Below are 27,771 nucleotides of genomic sequence, written 5' to 3'. Positions count from 1 at the left end.
AGATCCATTTCCTTCCCACCTAACTTCCTGAACTCCTACTACGTCCATCCTGTATTTCTCTAACTCCCTCGTTACGGATTTTAACGCGCCTGCCCTATAAAGACTCCTAATATTCCATGTGCCAAATCTCATGTCCATTTTCTTTTGCTGAGGTCGTGCCAAGTTATCAGTCCTTGTCCGAGGCTTTTGTGAATATTTCTGAACAAGTGCTGTTTTTTACAGGATGAGGTTGTTAGCCCTACCCAAACCCCCAAGCTGGAGGACCACTCCCAGTCGGCTGTCCGCGACTGCTTATTCAATATATTCGCAGCTAACCTCTATATCTAGAGGCCTTCTCCTCGATCCGCAACCTGAGGATGCGCCATGCCGTGGTGACAGGAACCCACGTTAATATATATATATATATATATATATATATATATATATATACACGTATATCTGCTTAAAATTCTAGACTGCGCGGGAGAAATAGTATAAGTCAAAAAACAGAGGTTTTCAGGAGGCGATATTTTATTACACAAAACATAAGTATGAATCACTTCTACTAACAGTACGAAGACGCGATTATTTAACTTACGTTTAGAATTGACCTATACCAAGTTAACCAGAAGTGGAGCATGACATACAGATCTCCAATTTTGACTTATCTTATTTTGGCCAATTTGTGACTTAATACTGTTTCTCTCGCGCAGTCTAGAATTAGTATACAAGCTGAAAATGATGTTAACTGATATCGATCCGAACATTGCTCCCGTAGGACGTCCTGAATATATACAGAATATTCAAACGACATACGGTACAGTACTCACTCTATGCTAATAGCACCTGTAACCTTCTTGTTCTCTAGGCTGTGTAGTTCTTGGTATAGCTGTAGCGCCGTCCCACATGCGATCGATAAGCTTAGTTCCGTAGACGTAGCAGGCCAGAGTACCAGATGTATACAGACTAGACACACTGTTTGATTCGTAGATTTCAGATGGAATGTGTTGAACCTTGCTCCAGTCACTCGACAGCATGTGGCAATGTCATATGTAATAGCTCCTTTTTCTCTGAAAAAAAAAAAATACTGAATGTATATATATATTTATATAGTAATAAAAAGAAACAGTAACACTGCTTAATTAATTATTTTGGATTATTCTTTCCATTAGGTTGTGGGAAAACCACGCAGATTCCTCAGTTTATACTGGATGATTTTATACAGAAAGGAAAAGGATCAATTTGTCGCGTTGTATGTACTCAACCCAGGCGAATCAATGTACTTACCATTTCTGAGAGAGTTGCACAAGAACGAGTGGAAGAGATCGGAGAAGGATCTGTTGGTTACCAGATTCGCGGTAAAAGGTAAGAAAAGCATTACATTTCTTGGATTTTACCAAATTCATAGTAAAAAAGAAGGTTAATCGTGAAAATTCTTTACACGTGTTGTGTTTGTTCCATTTTAGGATATAGAACACGAAAGTGTATTGCAGGTATACCGTCCATTAAATGACCTGTTAACAGAGGGTTTGAAGAGTTTATTAGAGAAGAGAAGAAAGCTAGCGGATTATCCTCTTCGATTTCACTGGAGTTCTAAAGCTGCGGCAATGTATTCCAGGAACAATTATTTCAAGTTCTAGATAAAAATGAACTTTCATCAATAATTTTATTTTTACTTTCAATTTCCCTTCCTCTTTTTTTTTTTTTTTTTTTTTTTTTTTTTTTTTTTTTTTTTTTTTTTTTTTTTTTTAAAGCGCCGTTAAGTCAGCTTCAACTTTTAATTCTATTTCAGGGTGTCTATCGGTCACGAAACTCACGAAGAAGTCACGAAATCAGAAAACGGTCATAAAAGTCAAGAAAATGCCACGAAATTTAGCTTTTAGGTCACCATTTTTTTTCTTATACCAGTACAAATAGAAATATAGACTGGAAAATTTTGTTCTATAAAACGTCAAAATTCACCGCCAAAAAGGTCTATGGTCGGCTTTAGACACTACCAAATCGTAAACAAAGCACGCTTCTATCGGATGCATGAAAATTCGGCCTAGTTCGCACCCAAATTCGCTTTTGAGATTGTCCTTCAGCTGGCATCATTGAGCAGTGGCGAATCAAATTGCATCGCATCGCCAAAACTACCTACGCTTTTCATCAATTTATTCAACTGTGAGAAGACACCAAGTTTTTATCTCTCCAGGAAGCAGCCTTTGAAAGTAGAAATAAGATAAAGATAAGTTCTAAAGAATATAAGACTGTTATTACAGAGAACGAACGTCACGAAAAAGTTTCGAAATCAGAAAACGGTCATGAAAGTCACGAAAAAGTCATAAAATTTAGCTTTTTTTAAAAATTTTTTTTATTTATTTATTTTATTTTATTTTATTTATTTATTTTTTTTTACTGTGCAAATGTAAGTACAGATTGGAAAATTTGTTCTATAAAACATCAGAATTCAACACCAAAAATGTCAATGGTCGGCTTTAGACGCTACCAAATCGCAAGCAAAGTACGTTTGTATCGCATGGATGAAAATTCGGCCTAATTCGCACCCAAATTCGCTCTTGAAAATGTTAGGAAATTTTATGATTTGGTAAAGAAAAGGTCACGAAATTTCATTGTAGAATTTTAGCAGACGCCTTGTATTAGTTTTTGAACGTTGTGACATTTAATGGTTTGGTAAAGAAAAGGTCACGAAAAAGTCACGAAGTTTCATTTTGGAATTTTATTAGATACCATGTATTTATTTATTTATGTAACAAGTTTTTACTATCTGCTAGAATCATTAACATTTATATAATAGCAAAACCAACAATTGAAAAGGTAGTGGAAGGAAGACGGCCGGGTTAAAGGTATCTTGAGTTTGGTAGAACTAAGGGAAACCCCCTAAAATAATCTCAGGCCTGGGTTGCCGGTCATTGGATTGGTACTGGAAACCTTCAGATTCCGAACCAAGGAAACTAAACCACTATCTTACAATTGTTTGCTGGAAGTATTCGTACAAATTGCTGTGTAAGTTGTAAGTTTTTATTTACATATTTATTTCAGAAAACTTCCGAAAGAAAAAAGAGGCACCATTATGTATTGCACCACTGCGGTTATTATTCAGAAGATGATGTCAGATCCCTATATACGAGATATTACTCACGTATTGATTGATGAAGTACATGAAAGGGATGTACATATTGATGCTCTTATGACTTTGGTGAAAGGCATAATGAAAATGGTACGTACGGATAAAGTAACTGTAAAGAGCTTTTAAGATAGGTAAACAGAATCAGATAGTGACATGAACTTTGATTAGGTAATAAAATCCTTTCTTAAATATGAGTGCACATATTTGAAAAGGTAAATTATATAGGTAAAACAAAAGCATCCCAAAGCAGGAATGGAAAATATAGTAAAAAAATAATTCCCCTTCCCCACACACACACTTAAAACAGGGGTAATAATAGTCTGTTTACTATGGAAATCTGAGAATAAACTACCTCTACCGTTTCCGTTTTGATTCCTGTCGATAGGCCATGTGAGAGTGAGTTCGAATGAGCTCGTTCCACCTGGATTTCTTTCCGTGTGGAACCAACCAATTTCTCAATGCTTGTATCGCTGTCTTCTCCGAAAACAAACTTTCCCTACTAAGGTAGTTATTTTTCTGTTCGGGGTAGTAGGTATCGCATAGAACCACCGTGGACATTATTACGAGTGATATCTTAACCCGTGATGAGTTTTGTGTGCATCTTATTTCTGTAATAAATGTACTTATCTCAAATCACTCCTCTCAACTAAAATAAGGGAATTCGTGTTATTATTCAATTCATAATCTTTTGTCGCGAATTCTATCGAGAAATTTGAAGCTTGAAATATATAAAACGATAATCATGCCTGTTGTGATGTATGGTTGTGAAACATGGTCGCTTACTCTGAGGGAAGAACACAGACTGAAAGTGTTTGAGAACAAGATCCTGAGGCGAATGTTCCGACTCAAGAGGAACGGGAAAAGGGAATGGCGGAAACTTCATAACGAGGAGCTGCACACTTTATATCTCGTAGTAGGAAAGCTTCAAAGTTTTAACTGGAAGGTTAATCGGAAAACGACCATTAGGAAGACCTAGGGGCAGATGAGAGGACAATATTAAAATGAATTTCGCAGAAATAGGAATACAATGTAGAAACTGGATTCAGTTGGCTAAGGACGTATGTCAATGGAGAGCTTTTGTGAACGCGGCATTGAACCTCGAGGTTCCATAGGTCATACAATTAGTTAGTTGGTTAACTATATGCACTAACAAACATTATGAGGTGATTGAAAATTAATATAATATAATGAAATTAAGGGTCTTCACTACAGCGAAATTAAACTACCGCTAATTTTAGAGCTTTTCTGTAATATCTTCAAAGCAAATAAAAATATTCGAAAAGCAGAAACGTAGTGAACTAGACAATACGATTTTGCATGTGATACCGTTATCTCAACTCACCTATCTGCTTTTGATTTGCAACTGTAGATAGATTTAGCATTTTTTGCGGGTTCTGTAAATAGCGGCATACCAAAAGCAGATAGGTGAAATGTGGTAAAGGTATCACATGTAAAATCGTATTGTCTAGTTCAGTACGTTTCCGCTGTTCGAATATTTTTATTTGTTTGTAAGATATTACAGAAAAACTCTACAATTAGCGGTAGTTAAATTTCGCTGTAGTGAAGACCCTTAATATAATGAATATAATCCATTTTCACTTTATAAAAGATAATAATAAAAACCGTACTATCATATTTTCTATATCACAGAACACTATAAGTTCTTAAAACAACAGGTAATCCTAGACAAACCCCATTTAAGATCCACTTCTTCTAAGAATACATTCATAGCTGTTCAATTGTTTCTAACAAAAAATCATGCCGACATTACTAAATATTAAAGTACAACAACCATATTTTTATTCTGCTTGTATGATTATGATGCATCTTACTCATTAAATGTTGTTACCTTTAATTTTAGTTTTTTTTTCCTGAAATACAGTATCTGCAAAATAAATTAAAGTAATCAAGAAGTGAAAAATAAGTTCCATACACATTCTTGTTTTACATGAAATACCATTATCATGTCTCATCTACATGATTTCGGTTAACCATTTAAAGGCCTGGCATTTTTGAGCGAATGTTAGTAATAACTGTAAAACACAGTATCTAGATGAGTTGTAATAACGGCATGTAATGCAAATAGACACTGTCTAAATACCTTTCACTATTCTATCCAACCAACTAACTCTATGGCCTATGGAACCTGGAGGCCGTAAAAAAAAAAAAAAAAAAAAAAAAAAAAGCTCTTCAACGACTACTATCCTTAGCCAACTGGATCCAATTTTCTACTTTATATTCCTATTTCTGCGAGATTCCAGTTAAGACTTTGAAAGTGTTCCTATTTTCTTCCGTCCTGGCTACATGACCTGCCCACCTGAGCCTCCTAGACTTGATGACCCTAACAATGTTAGGTGAACCGTATAAATTATGCAATTCCTCGTTATGAAGTTTCCGCTATTCCCCATTCCCGTTCCTCTTGGGTCCGAATATTCGTCTCAGAATCTTATTCTCAAATACTTTCAGTCTACGTTCTTCCCTCAGGGTAAGCGACCATGTTTCGCAGCCATATAGAACAACAGGCATGATTATCGTTTTATATATTTTAAGCTTCAAATTCATTATTCTATGACTTGAATTTGTTTTGAAGAAACTGTAATAACTGTAAAATTAGCTAAAGTTAACTTTTATCAAAGTAAGTCTGGTAGCTTACTGGTAGAACGTTCATCTCTGGTTCATGGGTTCTTGGTTCGATCCCAGCTCGCTCCAAGTGAGCTTTGTGGTGAACAAACACCGTATGCGTGGGTTTTTTCGGGGTTCTCCCGATCCTCGCACTTTCTTCATCCCACCATTTCATTCATTTCTCATCATCACTGTCTCTTTAGCCTAGCCGGCATAACCGTGGGAAGCAAACTTCAAAAAATCATCTTCATTTCATTGAAGTAAGTCCCCTTACGTTTCATTTGATTTAAGTACAGAAATTAACGAGAATTATTATGAGAATGTTACTGTTCATACGTGAGAACGATTGTTTCCTTTGAGAGGAAAAAGAGATGTCGTGTAATCCCCATGATGTGGGGCTTTCACCATACCTACAGAACGGCACTGCTGAGAAACGGGTATGAGGTTTCTAGTTCCGTCAAGCAACAATATGCACGTTTCCGTATCATTTTTGCATATATGTATGTTCCGTTCAACAGCCTTCAGTATTGGCAACATTCCTTTTTCATTTATCATAGAGCGATTTACCAGTGTGAAGCTTAAGAGGCTGGTGCTATTGGGCGAATTTCACATTTTACATTGAAAACCGCCTATTTCCTATAACTTTATTGTCCATTTTGTTCGTATTTTTATTTGTAACGGAGTTGTCCTGTGGCGCTGTATATAAGTTAGGGATGATCGAAACCGGGTTTAGAAAACCGGAAACTGGTTTTTGATAGAAAATCGAACTAGTTCTGAAAACAAAACCGGTTTTGGTACAATGCTAAAACTGGTTTTTGATAGAAAACCAAATCGATTGGTGGTTTTGACTTTTAAAAAAATGGTTTTCAGAAACCAGTTTCTGAAAGTAATAACAAATGGTTTTGATTTTCTAAAAAACCGAAAAACCTGTTTTCGTGCTCACCACTAATATAAATTTAATATAACTTAACCCCTTACTTGCGTAACCCGTAAATGCACAGGCCCCCGTATCGTGTAACAGGGGCGTAAAATCTGAACAAAAGTGTTGCCTCAGTGGCATAATTTTTTTTTTTTTTTTTTTACATTTTTATTTTTATTTATTTATTTTTTTTTAATTCTGCAAAAACCTATGTAGTTTGAAAATGGTGTCACTCCTGAGTAATTTACGCTATACGGAGAACACAAGAAGAACACATTTTTCGTTTTATTACCGGTTACTACCCCGTGCCTAGAGAACGGCATGCATAATATTATGGGCAAGGCCACTCCTGCAACAAAATTTTCAAAAAATTACGCAAGTAAGGGGATAAATTTGATGATATTTGAGGCCACAGTGGCTTAGTGGTAGAGCGTTCACCTCAAGTGCATGAGATCCGTGGTTCGATTCCAGCTCACACCATGTGGGCTTTGTGGTGGGTAAACACTGTGTGCTTGGGTTTTCTCGGGGTTCTCCCACTTTTTTTTTTCATTCCACTATTTCCTCCATTTCTCGTCATCACCGTCTCCTTTAACCTGCCCGGCATAATCGTGTGACGTAAAACTGAAAGATTTCATTTCATTTCATTTTCAGATTTGATGATTAAATGTTAAGTTTCTATACCACGAAATTTTTCACAAAGTAAGGATAATTAAATACATTTGAAGGAGAAGCTAGTAAAATTAAACCCAATAACATTCCAGTTTATTTCAGTGGAAACAGAAAAATCCCCATAGAAATCCATGGGGTAAAGAACAATGATGACGTGTATAGTCAGTACCGCTAAATAAAAATTACCTAATATGTTCCTAGTGATTTTTTTCATCGTAGTTGTACATTTAACGTTTATGCGTCTTAGAGTCATAGACACCACACTTAAGCTCACAAAAAAAAAAAAAAAACTTTATACAGGGTGTTTAACACCGACAACGTTTGGGAGATGATTCCTGACACCAAGATAAGACAAGAAGTATAGACCAACCTGGTTGCACAAATGCTTCTGTTCGGAGTTACAGGCTGTCGAAAACATGAAAAAAAAAATGAACTTTAAACGTCCATAGCTCCAAAACTGTGGGACTTACCGTAGTCGGGTCAAGACTTCCCTTAGGAACTATCCAAATATCCAAGTTTCAGAATCCTGTTGTACTTACACAACAATTTTTATAGAGGCAGTTGGAGAGTACTTCAAATTATATGCCCGTAGCCAAACTCCTTCTATAAAAATTGCTTCGTGAGTACCTGAGGATTCTGAAACTTGTATTTTTGTATAGCGCACGTAATAGTTCATAAGTGAAGTCCTGACCGACTACGGCATGTCCCATAGTTTTGGAGCTATAGACCTTAAAGTTCATTTTTTCATGTTTTCGGCAGCCTATAACTCTGAAAGGAAGCATTTGTGCAGCCAGATTGGTCTGTACTTTTTGTCGTACCTTGGTGTCAGGAATCACCTCCCAAACTTTCAAACGTTGTCGGTGTTGTTTTGAAACATCCTGTGTATATATATATCATGTAGCAGCAAGGAAAACAGTTTACAATTCATCAATTTCGTAATTTACTTCTAAGATTTTTATTTATTTATTTATTTATTTATTTATTTATTACAGAGACCAGATTTGAAAATTATCCTAATGAGTGCGACAATTGAGGGTGAAGAGGACAAAAGATTTTCAGAGTATTTTGGAAACTGTCCCCACTTCACGATTCCTGGAGAAAATTTTGCAGTGCAGGAGTATTATTTGGAAGATATTCTGGAAATGACAGGGTGTGTCAGATAACTAGATTTTTTCTTGTTTTTCTCACTAACAGTAATAAACATAACTATCAACATTGAAATATTTTAAATTGTAGGTATCTATAACTCGTGGTATAGATATTTTGCTTTATCGAGGTAGGAGCTACGAAATATCGGAGGCGCTGGCAAGACAAAGAATGAGCATAGCATGCATCTAGGAGACTAAATGAAATGGTTCAGGATTAGAGGAAACAGGAAATGGACACAAGCTTAAGGGAGTAAGCGACAGAATTATTACAGAGAAAGAGATCCTTGAATATAGTCAGCAATTACGAGTATGTCCCACAAGTTGGGTGTGTTAAAGAGACAAAGCAAGAATTTTTGGATGGAGCTAGATAGTACTTTGCAAAAGGTTCGTTACATGAAAAGCTTGTCCTACTAGGAGATCTAAATAGGTATGTAGGACGATCAAGATTAGGATATGAAAGAATTCATTCATTCTTTTATACATCCATTTCGTACATTATCGGTCAGAGACCAGTACATAGAACTTGTCAAGTAATATGAAGATATTTGAATATAATTGATATTACATTTAATTTACAAACTATCACCCAAGTATTCGTTAACGCCATAGTACATTTTGTTACATAAAAAATTGAATAGTTCATTTTTGAATTTCAGTATGCTTTTGATATCCTTCAAATAAGTCGGGAGCTTATTATACAACATAGGAACGGACATAGGAAGGACACTTCTTTTGGTGTACGCATAGTTTTGGTATGATGTGAATATGTTGTTCTTTTGTCGTGTGTTGTATGAATGTACACTCATGTCCAAAATTATTGTCGCATGTCTATAAATATGTTGTTCTAGGAATATAATTTGATAACGGATTCGCCCGGTATTTCTTATAATGTTAGTATGTGTATAATCGGTAAAGACATGTATGTCGCAAATTACATGTCAAAAGAGCAATAAACAAGAACAATAAAACGAAAACAAAACTTTCTTCTCCATTTAGCAACATTTTGTTTTACCCATTCTAATTTTCGTATTTATAATTCTTTTCCTATGAAATTTATCACAAATATATATTTCCCGATTATACACGTAGTATCAGTATTGAAAGTGCCCTGCAACATAATTATCAAATTATATTCTTACAAGAAGGCAGTTATAGATATGCAACAATCATTTTGGACATGAGTGTACATCGTCAACATGAAGAAAACTACTTTCATTTCTCTTTACATATATGATACTTTTGTATATGTACAGACAAGGCACAGTTAAAATTTTATTTGACTGAAAGACTCTTTTGCATGAGACGTAGTGATAGATTAAAAATAGATCTTATTGCCTTTTTCTGTAGACGAAAAATAGTAACACTGAAATAGGAAGCTTCCCAGAAAATTATTTCATAACTTAACAAGAATTAAAACTTGCCATAGTACAACAACAGCAAAGTTTCTTTTGACACCGAACCACACAGTCAGTCTCTAAATGACAAAATAGATACGGACTAATTTTTTTTATTTAGATCAGTAATATGCGCATCCCATGTAAGTCTATTGCTTATTAGTGAATTTTGAATAGTCTGCAAAATTTGAATTTATCACAATGGGAGGTACTATTCGAGGTGCACATGACTAATGAATACCTGGAGGCCATAAGGAAGGCGAGAACATTCTACAAGTGGCGGAAGCATTCGATCTTATTATCCTGAACACTTTCTATAAGAAGAAAGAACGTATTTGATATAAGAGTGGCAGCTCAAGGTCTCAGATCGACTTTATCTTAAGGAGGAGACAAAACCTACGTGATGCAAAGGACTCCAAGGTAATACTAGGTGAGAGTCTATCGAAGGAACACTGCCTTGTATGTAGTAACTGATATCTGCATTTAAAGCAAGCAGGGAGAAATAAACAAACAAAAAAAAAAAAAAAAAAAAAAAAAAAAAATGGTCTTCTTCGAACAAAATGGTGGAAGCTAGATGGGACAAATGCTGATTCGAAACAAAATTACATCACAAGTACTGCAAATAAAGAAAGAAGAGATGCACGTGGAGGAAGAATGAACCAGAATATCAGGAGCGCTCGGGGAAACAGCAAGAAAACTTGTGGGAGAAACTAGAGAAAGAGCCCCCATTGAAAAGAAAACGTGGTGGTGGAACAACGAAGTTCAAGCAGCTGTGAAGGAGAAAAAGAAACGATAAAAAATGACAGCAATCTGGCAGTCAATAAGACCTGAAGGATTACAAGGAAGGAAGAAGAACGCTAAGCAGGTGTAAGCAATGGTGTTATTCTAATTATTTAACAACCGGTTCTCTCTCTCTTTCTTTCTCTCCCACCCACCAGGGAAGTTCCATTATATTATATTATTTTGAGGAATTATATTATTCGTCATGACAAGCAATTGATCGAGATATCGATGAAAAGACCACTTTATTTTGTACACATTGCTTCAAAGGTACAATCATGTCCAAAAAGATTGTCGCATATCCATAACTGTCTTCTTGTAAGAATATAATTTGGTAATGATTTTACGGGGTACTTTTAATACTGATACTATGTGTATGATCGGGAAATGTATACTTGTGGTAAATTTTATAGGAAAAGAATTATAAATACGAAAATTAGAATGAGTAAAACAAAATGTTGCTAGACATGCGACAGTAATTTTGGACATGAGTGTACATATCTTGAGAACTAATAAAGACATTGGAGTCATTCAAAAACGTGTTGCAGATAAGTAACATACGTAATAGGCATTAGGGACCGTTCACATATTACATAATGCTGTTTTTGATCAATTTTTTCCCCTCCCTCTCATTTGTCACACTTTGTAATGCAGGGTTGAACCCCTCCCCCTTTGTTACGTAACGCTTTTTGATTTTTGTTTTTTCATCAACTTTGCTTATTTTAGGAGTTATCACAATAAAAAATAATTTTAATGGCAGAACTTTTCATTACAAAATGCTTGTATTTTGAATATATTTGTAGTGTTTTTTCGCCAACAAATCAAAGTATTAGAAAGTGTTAGTATCGTAATAATATTTTAACCCCATAAGGTTGTTTAATTAACCAGTCTTAATTCTTCGAAATTCCAAATTGTTGTTTTCCCAGAGATCGCACTCAACCTTTTAGGTCACCAATGAATGGCAAAGAGGAAGTGCTGCAGGAAGATGCAGGTGAAACAGGATCTGAAGAATTGGCATTGACCTCTTTTTTCTGGAATCCAGGATGCTTCCTGTATTTGAAGTTTCCCAGACGATACAAAGAAGTTCTCTTTCCCATAGATCACATATTTCACGTGACTGCACACGTGAAGGAGCAAGGACATCTCGTTTGTGAACAAGCTTTTGGCCATCTTTGAACTTCAGTTTACCCCCTTTCAAATTCTTCTTGGTGTAAATCAGTGCCAGAATGCGAATAAACTCGATTTCTCTTGGAAAATTCAAATCTAAAGATAAAAAATTCAGTATGAGATGAATATCCGACGAATTCGGTTTTTAATATATTTTGCATGGATCGTTCTGTCGCTGAAAATACTATTTCACGAAAAAGAGTTTCTTCTGTTTCACGTGCGAAACCCTTTGGGAGAATAGAGTGGGTAATGATTTAAATCAAAAGTTTTAAATGTATTCTCAGAAATAGCAGTACAAGTGGGAACGCGAGGACATTTTGAAGCGGTAGTTACGATCGCTAGCAACTAACTCCAGAAAAGCGTGTACCGTAAACGCTTGCGGCGATAGCCACAAAACAGAGCTTTATTTTATTGTAATACACCACAGGGTTCGTCACCAGTCATGCTGGTGTCTAGTGGCGTCTTCAAATCCCTTTTACATGATTCAATTTATACAGGCTGTATGTTCTTAATTTTCCAAAACAATATAAATGTTTATTTATAAAAATGAAAAGAACTGAATAAAATTATTTGTTTAAAAGATTGCATATAAACCTGAGAATAAAAATAAAGATTACAGAAAAAACACGTTACTTAACGAAAACGTTAATTCCCTCTTCCCTCGTGTCATACTTCGTAACGCAAGACCGAACCCCCTCTTCCCCTTTGCTGCGTTACGTAATATGTGGATGACCCCTTAGATCACATTCATTACACTCACAGATCCCAGTATCCTGGACAAAATCCCGGAATTAATATTCAAATTTCTATCTGCCCATTCAAATTTCTGTCTGCCCATTGAATTGAAACAATTGAAAGTTGTTTGTTTTCACAACAATACAAGCGAGCGGGAAAACTACAGAGGTGTTTTCACTAATTTGTTTTGCTTCTTTCTTTCAGTCTTGGTTAATTCATGTGTGTGTGTGTGTGTCTATGTCTGGATATAACAAATGGTTCTGCGAACTCGGAATATTTTAACAACTGATTCTAGCGAACCGGCTGAATAGCACCACTGGATGTAAGTGTAGCAAAAGACCAAGCATACGATGAGTTGTACAACAACTTGGAAACAAAAGAGAGAGAAAAGATGATTTACAAGCTCTCTAAAGTAAGAGAGAGGCAAAAGAAAGATATTTCGCATGTGCCCTGCGTCAAGAATGAAAATAACGAGGTTGTGAGAAGTGGAGAGAAAATAAAGAAAAGGTGGCTCAATGAAGAAAATCTGAGGGAAACTTATCAAAGTCTTCCCACGAATCAGGGACCTGGTTCGGTCTGTGACCATGGTAGAAGTAGGAAATGTCCTGAAAAAAAAAAAAAAAAAAAAAAAAAAAGTTCTAGTAAATCGCCAGGACTGGATAATATCCCTATCGAAGCATTTAAAAATCACCATTATTATTTAACTTTGTTCTGGAGTACTCTATAAGGACAATCAAAGATTGCAACGAGGGCCTAGACCTAAATGGTTCTCAACAGGTTATGGCGTATGCTGATGATGTAAATCTAATAGGGGATGATAGGAGAACAATAGAAAGAAATGCAGAGGTTTTATTAAACGCTTGCACGGACATGGGTTTAAAAATAAATTCAGAGAAAACTAAATACATAGAAACTCTCCGGGATTGTAATACTGCAAATTATGGATATGTCATTCAGGGTTGGCTGGTTTAAACCAGCTGGTTTTTTCAAAACAACCAACTGGTTTAAACCAAAAAACGAAAAATGTTCGTAAACATGTAAGTGTTCGTAAAACCTTGATGAACACATATTTGTGGGTTATCACGTTTCACTCCCGTATATTATTCGTATTATATGCAGACCTAAATTCCCCATTCATTACTCAAAGAGATTATACTACAAAAGCAACTTTTTTTTTTTTAAATAAGTTTATGAATGTTTCTTTTTTTGTAGTTTATTATTATTGTTATGCAATTGCAATCAAAGAAAAAGTATTGTTTCGTTTTAATAATATTTACTATTGATAAAATACATCGACTTTTTTTGGGGGGGGGGGGATGGGGAGTGTCATACAAACCCCACGAGAGCCATTTATTAAAATCATAAGTATCTTTGGCATCTATTTATGTCTAAATGGATCAGAGTCAAAATGAACTCAAATAACTAGTATCTTTATTCACTTTTCTTACTGATATGCAAATTAAGTCCTCGTATTTCTTTAACTTAAACTAATAAAAGTCGTTATGAACTAACTTGGACTAAATTAATTCTTCTGTACTCTGCAGTATTTTGAAATTGTCCATATGTAATTCTATATAATGGTTTCACTTGTTCAACTATTTATCTTTTTGTCCTTCTGAAATGACTCTTGACAATTATGTTAACAAGTATGTAAAGATCAGTACGACGTATTTTATCAGGAGTGCTTCGTGAGTGAGTCGGCAAACGTATCGCAGTTGTGGCCAATTAGTCCCACAGAGGAGTTCAAATGGAGGACAATTTCTCCCGGATGTAAGCCGAGAAGCGGTTTAGATTCCGTTTTAAGTTTGTGACCCGTTCCAGCATAACCCCGTTGTTGCATAATAACACGAAGGCGAAACAAACTTATTTCTGTCCATATGTGATATAAATACATACAGTAAATTATTTAAACCAAAAAACCGGGTTAAAAAACTTTTTTTTTTTTTTTCAATAAAAACCATGGTTTTTGCCAACCCTGTGTCATATCCTGTTAAAAAGTTGAGTAATCCACTGCAATCCTTCTTTACCTAAACTTGTCCATGCTTCGATAGGAAGATTATCCAGTCCTGGAGCGTTAACACTTTTCATCTTTTTTATGGCATTTTCTACCTCTATCGTGCTCACAGGCCGAACCAGTCCCTGATTCGTGGATAGATTTTCACAAATTTCCCTCGAGGTTTTTGTTATTATTATTATTATTATTATTATTATTATTATTATTATTATTATTATTATTATTATTATTATTATTATTATTATTATTATTATTGAGAAGTTTTTGAAAATTCCTTCCACCTCTTCATTCTCTTCTCCTTACTTGTCAGAACCTCCTTATTTTCGTCCTTGATGCAGCTCACATACGAAATGTCCTTCTTTTGCCTCTGTCTTACCTTCGAAAACTTGTATATCATCTTTTCTCCCCGTTTTGTTTCCAGGTTGTTGTTGTAAAAATCGTCATAAGCCTTGCCTTTTGTTACGATAACTACCGTATTTATGCAAATCTAAGACGCCTTCAAATGTAAGACGCACCCCCAAGTTTTGAAGGAAAAACAGGAAAAAACAAATCCTCGAATGTAAGATGTACCCTTGGAGAAAATGAAAAAACTACACTGCATTGATTTTAAAGAATAATAATAAACATGGGAAAACAGATAATGTTATGGGAAAGTAAAGATACATTGAACTTTCTGCTGAAATTTACGGTATATACATGTGCATCTGCTGGTACTTTTTTCCCCAATGTAATTACGGTACAACACTTGCTTGCGTCACTTTTATAGCAAACCATTATCCGTATCATATTATACCAGCATATGTACACACACACACACACACACATATATATATATATATATATAAATTATTCAGCAATTATTTAAACTTGTTTCTGTTCTGTTTTGCACTCTCAGTCACAAAAACAAGTTGCCACGGTATGTGGGAGGGGGAGAAACAATCTCCACTGTCGTAAATTCATCTCTTTCATTTGCCACTGGTTTGCGGGCTAATTTTAAAGGGTTTTTGTTTCGCGTAAAATGCACGATTTTAGTTCTGCATTCTGTTCGTGCACACAAAATACACATTCTTTACAATCGTTACTAATGGTATTAGCAATTTTTTTGGCAAAACTCCATCTAATCTAACCTAAATTTGCATAACTCAAATCTAAGACGCACCTTGATCTTATAGAAAAAAAATCGACAAAAAAGTGTGTCTTAGAATCACGTAAATACCGTAACCGCCTTTTTCGCGTTCTTCTTTGCTTCCTTGTAATCCATCAGATCTAGTTGATTGCCAGAGTTCTGCCATTTTTTCCGTACCGTTCCTTCTTTTTCTTCACGAGCTGTGGAAGTAAGTCAAAAAAGAGTGGGTGTTACATTTGAAATCTAGTTTTGTTTAAAGGGCATCAGACCTATCTTGTGACATATTTACTTTTTTTAACAATTGAGAGCTATTTTCCTAGGATTACTGAGAAACATGTTAAAAAGATCGCTTTATTAGCAGTAGGTAGGCTTTGTGTATAGCTATAATAGCAACCAAGATACAGTGTTTGTCCAAGAAGTTCCCGGAATGACGTTTTGTAGTTGGCAACGCTGGCTGACGAGACGGAGCTTCGGGCGGAGAAGTTGGTGGGGGATCTAAGCTTGGAAACGAGACCGGTATCAGTCGCCTGCGCGCAGTTGTTGAGGCAGAGTCACGCTTCGCGCAGAGGTATCTACTGCACCCTCGTTGCGCAAAAATAGGCCCGTTTTTGGAGTGTGGCAACGCTGCCCCAGCCGCCGTACAGCCCAAGTCTGGCACCAGCGGATTTCCTTTTGTCCCAAAAGAACCCTGAAAGGAACTCGGCGTGGGATGCTGCAGGCGGTAAAAGCAGCTGCTACGACCTCACTGAAGGAGATCCCTGTTGACGACCTCTAGGACGACTTCAGTGATTGGGTGAAGAGTCAGCCAGAGAGAGAATACTTTGGAAAGTTCTGAAAAGATTGTTAATTGATATTGTAAAGATTGTAAGAGTGTAAAGAGTGAAAAGAGTGTAAACTGGTATGGAATAAATGGTTTTAAAAAGTCATTCCGGGAACTTTTAGGGCAAATCGTGTATGAATATCGTTACAGGGGAATCAGTTCGGACCAGTGGTCTTTAACTTTTTTGTAATCAAAAAGTACGAAGCCGTGCAATTTTTGTTCAAGATAAAGTGTAGTGAAATTTTGATCTTCAAAAATTCGTGGAAAAGATACTCTAAAACACACCTGTATTCAAATAGTCAAGATAAATTGGTAAAAATGCTAAAAGTTTACTTCGGAAGTAGTAAACATATTATTTCACATATCTGTGTTAAAGTGTCACTGCCTACGACGTAATGAGTTGTTTGAATAAACTCACCTTTTTTAATGAGAATAAACTGTAATGAGCCCATAGCGCTTCCTGTCCAATGTGTGCTGGTATCCTGAAAAAAGAATTTCCGTAAAGTAATCAAAGGAAAAGACAGCACTACAATACATTTAAAAGAACAGAAAAAAAAATTCCTAAATATTTTAGGACCTCGAGGTGATCTACTACCAAAAGTTGAATATGATTAAGTATGCGCTTTATTTATTTATATAATTTTAAAGATAAGAAGACAGTTTTCAGGCTACGGCTTTCTAAGGCATTTTCTTTACTTTCCTATGCAAATTTAATTTTAATACATGAACATTCTGATTTGATAAAATAACGACTTTTGTGTACAAAAAAAAAAAAAAAAAAAAAAAAAGTTACTGTTATCCGTTAAAAGGGCATCACTCTGAACAACTTTAAAAAAAGTAAATACAATATTTTGGAATAATTTGTGTAACTAATTTTGTCATAACATAGTGTATTCAGAGTTGTACCTTTTAACTGCATATAAGGAACACTTTACAAATACGTATTTATGGTTTCTTTCGTTTTCTTGTAATTTTCGAACTGTTTTATTCTGTTGATTAGTATCCTTTTAAGAAAATTTGACTCAGTTGCTACAGTAAGGTGTCCATATTTCGTAATATCTTAAGGTTTTAAAGATATGAAATTTTATGTTTGGATTTCTCATTAAAATAATAATAATAATAATAATAATAATAATAATAAAATAAAATAAACCTTTGTTTCAGCGTTTGTTTTTACCTGCAACAGAATAAAAGGGGTGAGAAAAATGAGTGGAGATTATAATTATTATACTAAAGAGTCCGTATCTCGAAATCTTTGAAAGTTAGAGATATGATATTTTGCGTGTGGATTATCATTTAATAGAAAAAGTAGATGCGCGTTTCAGCTTTTTCTGATATTTGATATAGAAGGGGGGATGGGAAGAAGAATAGTCATTATAATGAGATGTGCATATGTCGGAATCTCTGAAGATTAAATGTATAAAATTTGGTATTTGGACTTCTCATTTGAAATAATTAGACAAATGTTTCAGCGTTGTTTTGGTATTTGACCTAGAAGGAAAGAAAAGGGGATGAAAAAAAGTACGAATTAGTCTCACTCTATACATTAAAATTGTGTTCTTAGTCGTGCTTAAAGTGTTGTAAATACAACTATAACATTTACATTGATTATTTCTCCGCTCGAAGGTTTACACCTCTCGGTCACTCATTTAGCGTGTATGTCCCAGCTTTACTACGGCGGCATATCTACGTCTTTGTCGTAACCGAAGCTGGGGAAGGCGGTAGACAAAAACACAGATACCGTAAAAATGGAAAAAAAATGATTAAATTAATCACAGATGTTAACGAATTGAAATTACCTTGCGATGTAAATCACAAAACCTGGTTAAACTGTATAGCACATGTAATAATACTGAATGTAATTTATACAAATTAAAAGAACATCAAAAGATTACAAATGAACAAGCAACTTTTACTGAACAGTGTTTGCGGCCGTTCTAACCTCTCTTATTTTCCACTTTATCTTTTTTATTTTTTATTTTTATTTTTTTTAAATTTTTAAATAAAGGTGGCTGTGTGGCACAATTGATAAATTAAGATTTCACTTACAATAATCTTCGACCGGTCAATTCCTTCAGGGGCGTTGTAGTTGAAAGAATCTCAAGCGTCCCACGTCGGGTAGTCCCAAGGATCTGCTGCAGTCCTCTGTTAGTAGTAATAAGCGATCGTCCAAGCTGGAGCAATCATTCCTTCCTGTTTAACATTCTGGAACTAGTTTGTTACACAAAACTGAGAAAGCGAACGAATGTTAGGTTGCAGACATATAAATCTGATGCACTGCCGGTAATTCTTCTGAATTCTTCCACTACTAATTTGTGCACAACATTATAATAATCGTTTTCTTCAGTGCTCGACCCGAACCAAGGGGAGCCGACTTCCAACAACACAAACGCGAGAATTAACTTAAGATAGCACACACAGCTTACGTTCAAGGGTGGCAAGCAAAGCAACGCGAGTCGTGCGTCTTCACGGGCGATGACACGACTGGATTTTCCCTTGGCGAAACACAGCTTACATATTACTAGTTTTCTTCAAGAGCAAAGTCATTGACCAATCAGCACTCAATTACCACAGTGCGTGGGTGGAAATGCAAGAGTCTCGAAAATTAGGGTGAAGGAAACAGCCATTAAACATGTTACTATCACGTGAACAGAGTCCTTGTTTCCCGAGCATATATGGCCGTAAAATCGAAGTGAGGCTTACTAACACAAATGCACAAAATACCAAACTGATGAAGGTGGCTTCGAGATTGTTCCTCTATATACAAGGCTCGGTTAATATAGTTTGAAATTAACACTACCTTTTTCCAATTTCTTTTAAATTCGAAAAAATGAGCTTCGAGTCGGTGACAACATAAAACAAGAAGTATTGATTGGTGGGTGGATGATCAACGCTCAGGCAGTATTACTTACGTTAAAAATTTGGAACTGCTTCAAGTGATGATATGGTGCCACTGAGGAAGGAGTTTTGGAAATTCGACGTGGAAGGAGTGAAATTTTAAAATGTCATATCTCAGAACAGGATTCCTACTGGTCGGGGAAGTCAGAGAAATCTCAGGGAAGATGGTGTGCAGGTCAGGGAAACTCAGAGAAAAAGACTGGAAATCATAGAAAGTCAGAGAAATTTTTATAAATAATATCTTTTCTAACATTAATTGTACACCAATTTCAGCTTAGCCAACCATTATAATGGACGTTGTTCAGATTTTTATGGAAGGTAAGTGGAATGTACGTATGAAAAATTGATTGTTACTTGTGCCTATAGAATAAATGTTCTTATATCTAAATATTCACCGTTATTTGTTCCTTATTTATACGTCAACGTCATCCGACACGTGTCATAAAAGTCAGATAATTTCCTGCCAAAGTTCAGGGAAATAGATTTCTTCAGATCAGTAGGAATCCTGCAGAATCCCTTAAGATTAAAGACATCAAATATTTTATTTGCATTTTCATTAAAATAATTAAAACACACGTTTTTTTTTTTTTTTAATTTCTACTGAATGGTCAGTTTTATTAATTCTAATACATTGTTGTTTTTTTTCTTGAATCTTATTTGATTTATTTTCTTTTTAAAGCATCTCATTGATGGATAAGAAATATAAACATCGTAAAGATAAGGCTTGTAATGAAGACAAAAACTTCTACAAAAAGTTCGTTCAACCCTATATAAGGTTAGTTTCACCTTTTGTTTTATTTCTGTTGTCGATATTTAAAATGTTAAATTATACAAGTAGATATTTTTGTATTAAAAACGAAAAAAAAAAAAAAGTGTTATCAAGCTTTTGATGAAAAACGTTTGTTCACGTGATTTTAGGTACTTAGAAATGCATGTTTTTGGATAATTTGATTATTTGTGTGTGTGTGTCCCCTCTTGCACTTTGAATTATAAAAGAGCCGGCTGTATATATATATATAAGTATACATATATATATATATATATATATATATATATATATATATATATATATATATATAGAAAGGGAGAGAGAGATCGGTTGCTCTAAATGTCGCATCTCTGCTCAGCGGGGGAGGCTAGATGAAAAAAGAGGTCGAAAACTCCTGTAAAGATGACGATGTAGCAACACTGCATGACCTATTAAAGATAAGCACAACTATAATAACTTGTAGGTGCTTTAATATTGTATACATAACCAATATTGTATTGTAACATTTTTGTTTAACATGTAGATTTGAAATACTATGTAATAAAACTGACGCAGTGCTGTTTGAAAAAAATATTAGTCTATGTTGGGTTGGGAACACATAATTTTCACTATCAATGCTTGCTTCGAACAAAATGTTAATGTTTTTTATTGACTGGTGTAGAAGTTACAGGACCATGTCAAGTTTTTTTTTTTTTTTTTTTTTTTTTTTAAACGGTTTATTATAGCCTGTTAAGTTTACTGTGTGAATGCATGAGAATACTCATCCTTGTTTGATAATTGGTACGAACTCAGAGCTCCCGTACGTGTTGAGAGTACATCAAAACCATTCACTAATGAATACAACACTATTATGTATGAAGCAATCGTACGCACTGTTATTGACTATTTCTGTGTGGCTTAAACTCACCCCAGAGTGATCAATACATTTAACCTGCTAATTCAGTTGCTTCAACCGTAGCATATATTGCTCTTTGATATACACTAGACTCGGCTTCAAAGAATACCATTCCATAGTGTAATAATAGTGAAATGTTTGTATGATAGTTCATAAAGTAATTTTGTTAGTTTTGTTGCTCAAATTATTTTAGGTATAATATTGCTGTTTCAGAGAACTTGAGGAGTCACGTAGATACTCAGAATCAGTGATAAAGTCCTTAAAATTTCTTGGTGAAGACAGCCTATCCTCCATCTTTGTGAAAGATGTAATTAAATATATTTGCAACACAAAAGGTAAAGGAGCGATCTTGGTATTTCTAGCTGGATGGCATGAAATTTGTGTGATACAAAATGCACTTTTGGATGACGAAATGTTCAAAACAGGCAAGTATAGGCGTTCTGAAATATTTCTATTATTAGCCTTAGGCTCAGTTTTGGTTATTAAGAAAAGTATATTTCAAAGATAAATTGTGGGCCGCGGTAGCTCAGTGGTAGAACGTTCACTTCTGGTGCATGGGGCCCCGGTTCGATCCCAGCTCGCGGCAAGTGAACTTTGTGATGGACAAACACCGTATGCATGGGTTTTCTCGGGATTCTTCAGTTTCCTCCCACTTCCTTCATTCCACCATTTCATTCATTTCTCATCATCACCGTCTCCTTTAGCCTAACCGGGCATAACTGTGGGACGTAAAACTCAAAGATTTCATTTCAAAGAAAAATAACCTGTGAAACATTTCATTTTCCTGCAATTTTTTTTTACGCAGGTGTTTCCCGGAATGCAGTTCCATTACACTTTCGTCATCCTTCTAAGTGCTATTTTAATAATTTTGTCCTCTCTAACTATTTGACGTTGCACTAACCAACTTTGCAACAAATTATTAACGTTAATGTAATGTCAATCACATCTTCAAATTTTATAAGAGAAAGAAGCTAAACGGACTCATGTTGCTACGAAAGTAATGGTACAATTGTAATAGTCATGCTTGTATGCTTGTCCTGATATATATGAATTAATGTAATTAGTGTACACAGGTATAAAGTATCGAACGATCACACCCAAACAATATCCCCACCAACAACATTAGGAAGCATATATTTTTTGGTCTAGGAATTAATTCGTGCGGTTTTACAAAATATGGCGTAACTAGCTTATTGTCCCATAGTTTCGTTGATCCAAACATGCGTTGAAAACTACTGTCATTGAGCATCTTGTTTAGTATATGTCAGTTGCTTGAAGCGGAAACAACAACATTTTTTCTTCAACTGAAAATGGCGCATTTTGTGCCTGATAAAGTGTTTTTGCGGGGAGTTATTCTTCATTGCTTTAACATGAAGAAAAGTGCTACCGCAAGTCATCATATTTTAGTGGAAGTGTTTGGTGACCATGCTCCAGCTGAGCGAACGTGTCAGAAGTGGTTTGCACGGTTTAAAGGTGGTGATTTCAGCTTGGAAGACCAAAAGCAATTTGGACAGCCAAAAGAATTTGAAGATGAAGAATTGAGAGCATTTCTTGATCAGGATTCGTGTCAAACGCAGGACGAACTTGCAGAAGCATTTGGAGTTGAGCAAACAACAGTTTCCAAACGTCTCAAAGCCATAGGAATGATTCAAAAGATGTCTTATTGGGTTTCACATGAATTGAAAAGAAAGACGTTGAAAGAAGAAAAAACGTTTGCGAATTGCTGCTTCAAAGACAGAAAAGGAAGGGATTTTTGCATCGAATTGTAACTGGTGATGAGAAGTGGATTCATTACGAGAATCCTAAACGAAAAAAGGCCTGGGTGAAGCAAGGTGAACCAGGTCCTTCACAACCGAAACGAGATATTCATTGTGCAAAGGTTATGCTGTATATATGGTGGGATTTGAAACGTGTGGTGTACTATGAACTTCTGAAACTTGGTGAAACTATTAATGGACACCGCTATCGACAACAATTAATGCGTTTGAAGCAAGCTCTGGCCTGAAAACGACCAGAATGGAATAACAGGCATAATAAACTTATTTATCAAGATGATAACGCTCGACCACATGTCGCAAAACCGGTCAAAACCTATTTGGAAAATGTCGGATGGAAAGTGTTACTCCACCCGCGATATTCACCAGACACTGCTCCGTCTGACTACTACTTGATCGATTGCATGAATAACGATTTGATTGGACAGCGGTTCACTTCTTCAGAAAATATCGAAAAATGGGTCTTTGATTAGATTGCGTCAAAAGATGAGGAATTCTTTCGACACGGAATCCGTAAATTGCCTGAAAGATGGGAGAAAGTAGTGGCTAGCGATGGACAATATTTTTGTTAACGTATTCATTTACTTTGTTTTTGAAATAAAGCTTCAATTTTTATTAAAAACCGCACGAATTAATTCCTAGACCAAATAGATACAGTTTCCTAATGCTAAATATTATGGACATGTGAACTGAGGCTAGCAATCAAGTCCCGAGTAATCAGCGTTTGCAGAACATTCAACATTTGACAGTATTACAAGATATTGCCGTCTTACTGTCTGAATTACAAAGATAACGATGTTAACAAATAATATATTTCGATTCTCTTCCCGAAGCACTTCGAATTACAGTTTACGGTTTCGTGAACAAAACCGATATGTCTAAATGTATATCAATTCTCTCCCTGAAGCACACGGAATAAAAACGTGCATTTCTGTTTCGTAACCGGAACACAGTAGGTTTGGTTCCGTTACTATTAACAAGCCTGTCTTGACCAGAAAAAAGAATATTATTGAGATCCTTAACTTCTGCCTCTTGATACAGTCTGGCCAATGTGTGGACACTGTTCTCCAGAAATATTGCTCATGTAGTACCTATATAACACATACCGCATCACACTACATCATGTGTAGACGTAGGGAATGAGTTAGATATTATATAAGTTTTTTTTTCTTTTTAACAGAATCACGCGGGAAGAAACCTAATTAAAATATAATATGGGGTTATTCAAAAAGCGCGCCGGTTTTGCATCGTTTGGCAATTTTTGTTTCTCGGTTGCCGACATGGTTTGTCTACCCACAAACATTCAGATTGTCGCCTTAGCCTGAATTTCTCGCATTTCTTTAGTTTGTGTCTAGCCATGCAACAATTTACTATAGCGCAACGTGTGCTAATTGTGAAAACTTATCAGAGCGGAGACAGCTATGCAGCAACTGTCAGGCGACTTCGCGCGCTTCTAGGGCGAAATAAGGCACCGAATGAATCAACAGTTCGCAGACATGAAAAAGTCCATTGAAACGGGTTCAACAATGAACACTAAAAGTCCTGGGCGTCGTTGTAATGGTCGTACTGAGGAAAACATTGCGGTGGTTCGTGACAATGTGGCTGTTAGTCAGGCAGTCATAGAGAATTTCACGAACAGAGTTGTTGCATGACAGCGCAGTAGAGGAGGTCATATATCCGACGTCATTCACCATTCCTGAAATCGGAATGTGTGATGAGCATGTTTATGAATTTCTTTTTTAATGTGTTTTGAAAATAATAATAATAATAATAATAATAATAATAATAATAATAATAATAATAATAATAATAATAATAATAATAATAATAATAATAATAATAATGAAGTTCATGATTTGATGTAACAAAACCGGCGCGCTTTTTGAATATCCCTTTATATTTATATTCTCAGTAGAAAGCCAGCATTCGTATTATTTGTTAAAGTTACTTGGTAGAATTCATTTATTAAAGCGACTTCACAATTTCATTAATTGATTTAGATTTATTTGTTTATTTGTAGATAAGTATGCCATATTTTTGCTGCATTCGCTTGTTGACATCGAAGACCAAGAGGGTATATTTGACAATCTCACAGAAAAAGGTAAGTAGTTGCCAGTAGTATTTAAAGGAGCGAGTAGTGGAACAAATAGTTTATTTAAAATGAAGTTGGTGTTTTTAAGCTAATATTACAGCTGGCTAAACTAAAAACAAAGGGCTTTTGTCGACCAGGCAGCTTTAGATGAATTGATACGTGATCTTCACACCGGATTGTCACAATAAGAAACGTTCTGAACACTTGCTCTATTTTACAAGTAATAATGGAAATAATCTACTACTTGTAAAGCCGAATGGGATCCAACCTCCCTTAATTGTTTGGGAAGGAAGATCTCTTAGGTGTTCCGGCACATAGGTCCAGATTCGGTCCAGAAGGATTTAAAGAGAACGAATTTTTAACAAGTAAACCTCAGTCTTATAAACAGCCTGGTATTCTAACCTTTGAGAATTTCTACAAAAAAAATAATTGTGTTTAAACGTATATTTTTTTTAAGATTCAGTAAGAATGTTCTGAATAGTATTTTCAGAACTTGTTACTGAAACTTTAAAAAATATATGTTTGAACATACAATGAATTTTTTAGATACAATTATAAAAGATATATCGTACTATTACAAAGCCCATGAGATTCCTTCACAAAGGTAACCAAATATTTTACACTTTTCAAATTCGACTCCTAGTCAATCGTCGTAACTCATCGAAGTGATGTCTTAATGTAACAACGTGAGGCGTGTTTCAGAGCAATTATCTTGAAGTTGCACAAATGAAATACAGGTAACACAATGGAAATAAACGAAATAAATAAATACAATATAATATTTAGAATAAATTCGGTACCCAGAAAGAATGAAAGAAATGTACGACTGAACCAGAACTCTTGAAGATGAGGGTTTCAGAGATAGATAGATAGAGACGGAAAGAATAATAACTGAGATCCGGAAGCTGGTGAAAGATAGTGCCGAAACCATCAAGCTTCAATTCGCTTCGGCAGACACTGGAGAGTGTTGTAGAAGACTATAGAATTCAGGAGATGGCTCTTAGGAAGACAATGGAAGAGCCTGGAGAAAGCAACCAGTGTGACCTGTGTAATATTTACCCCATAGGATCGTAATCCAAGTAGAGTAAGCATTACATTAGGTAGTCATTGATCGAATATTTCACCCGAGCGTTAACGACGAAACAAGTTATCACTAGAGTAATAGCTTCTTTCACCGCTAACCACATACAGGCGAAAATTCAAACAACTACTTTAAACTTACAAATAGATTAAAACTTCAGCATCATTTGAACTGAAAAGAACATAAAAATAATGAAAATTCGTTCATATCAATATATTCCACCATGCCCACCAAAATGAAGAACACGAGGTGACATTTTTCGGGTCAGAATAACGCCAATGATACGCTTAAAATAGTGATTATATTTGGTAATAAGATTGATACTTACATCTCCTTAAATGACACAGACAAATTATACTAAAAGAAAATGTAGATGTCTTCTGATTACAAAAATATAAATGGATATGCAAAATTTTACATGTTTATATGAATTCTTTGCAGGAGTGAGCGTAGTGTTCTTTCCTTCTCTCTGTGTCAGGGCGCCGAATGCCAGCTACGTCACGCAGCTTCCTCTTTGTCCCCGCTGCTCACGTGAGTCTCACCTACCAAAGTGACGTATCTCAAATAGGACTGTGGTTGACTACTGTTGATTGCCAAGGCCGTCGGCTGCTTCGCTTGCCTCGTTGCTGATATACATTCGCTGCGAGAACGTACAACGACTAGTTACACTATTTGTTTAAAGGTAGCAGCCTTTTAAATTAAAAGAATTAAATTATCTGAGCTGGGCACGCCAAAATTCATACACAAATAAGTTTATCACACCTGATCTTGCCTATGGGAAACCTATTGTCATCTGGTTGAAACAGGAAGGAGTTAGAAGAAACAATTGGTGGTAAACAATTCATGGCGGTAGAAAAGTGTCAAGAAATGTCGATAGAGAATGCTGGAGCTAATTTTGGAAGCAAAGGATGACGTGCTCATCAGTAGAAATGGATAGAATAATTAAAGAATTGAGAAGTAGGAGTGGACCTAATCAGGAGTGAATCAATAGGACCAATGAAGATAAGGAAATAGAGTCTAGAAGGGAAGAAAACAGGTGGGAAGAAAAAAAAGTAGGAGTTGCAATTGTTGTATTAACATCTCAGCCAAGGATGTTATAAAATAGAGGATCTGCCCATACAAGAAATTCGTGAAGCCATACGTCATAGATTCGCCACACCTACTCTGCCCACTCCGCGCCAATAAGATCTCAATGTTTCGAGCCAACAATCATGGCGGAAACGAGAGTAGCCAATCAGACGTACCGGCTCAGATGATGCTCGGATGTTGCTTTGGCTTCATTGAGTTCATAGGATGAAGATACGTATGGGCAGATCCTCTATTTTATAACATCCTTGATCTCAGCAGTGTTCGAAGTGGAAAAAAAGCAGAGGCTGTATGTTTTATTACGATTTTGACTCGACATACCGTCTATCTAAATGTTGAAATGCAGTAAGGGTATGTTGCCTAAAAGATTGCATTTCTGTTTACATAATGACTGAAAACCATTTAGAGCTCTGCAGTAACGCACGGGGGAAGAAGGAGGGTATGGAGAGAATTTGATCCTCTCCAACTTTTTGGAAAAAAAAAAAAAATCACTTATGTTGTATTATAGGGAATTATACACGTAAATGCTCAAAAACCGAATGAGGATATTAATAATTTCCTGCCGGAAAACTTCTGATCCTCCACTCGACCGTGGGGTATTCCAAACACCCCAAGGTCCGCTCTCACAACAGACAACTCCTAAACCTGCTCATGCTCAAAACACAGCATTTA

The 27,771-nt window shown here is 35.6% G+C and overlaps 1 protein-coding gene across 14 annotated transcripts in view; it reads left to right on the top strand.

The window, feature by feature from the left end:
- The window catches only part of LOC145668991 (ATP-dependent DNA/RNA helicase DHX36-like), a 157,964-nt gene that overhangs the window by 27,366 nt on the left and 102,827 nt on the right, over window positions 1-27,771 (top strand). For all 14 annotated transcript variants that reach the window (XM_081737309.1, XM_081737300.1, XM_081737308.1 and 11 more), the window contains 6 exons: window positions 1,152-1,344; window positions 3,022-3,199; window positions 8,312-8,469; window positions 20,081-20,176; window positions 21,279-21,490; window positions 24,861-24,941. In XM_081737309.1, coding sequence (XP_081593435.1) covers window positions 1,152-1,344; window positions 3,022-3,199; window positions 8,312-8,469; window positions 20,081-20,176; window positions 21,279-21,490; window positions 24,861-24,941 — 918 coding nt within the window. The remainder of the gene's footprint in view (window positions 1-1,151; window positions 1,345-3,021; window positions 3,200-8,311; window positions 8,470-20,080; window positions 20,177-21,278; window positions 21,491-24,860; window positions 24,942-27,771) is intronic.

Source organism: Thermobia domestica, chromosome 13, assembly GCF_964235325.1.
Source record: "Thermobia domestica chromosome 13, izTheDome1.hap1.1, whole genome shotgun sequence".
NCBI lineage: Eukaryota > Metazoa > Arthropoda > Insecta > Zygentoma > Lepismatidae > Thermobia > Thermobia domestica.
Note: the sequence above shows the minus strand (reverse complement) of the source record. Positions and strands in the feature narration are given on the sequence as shown.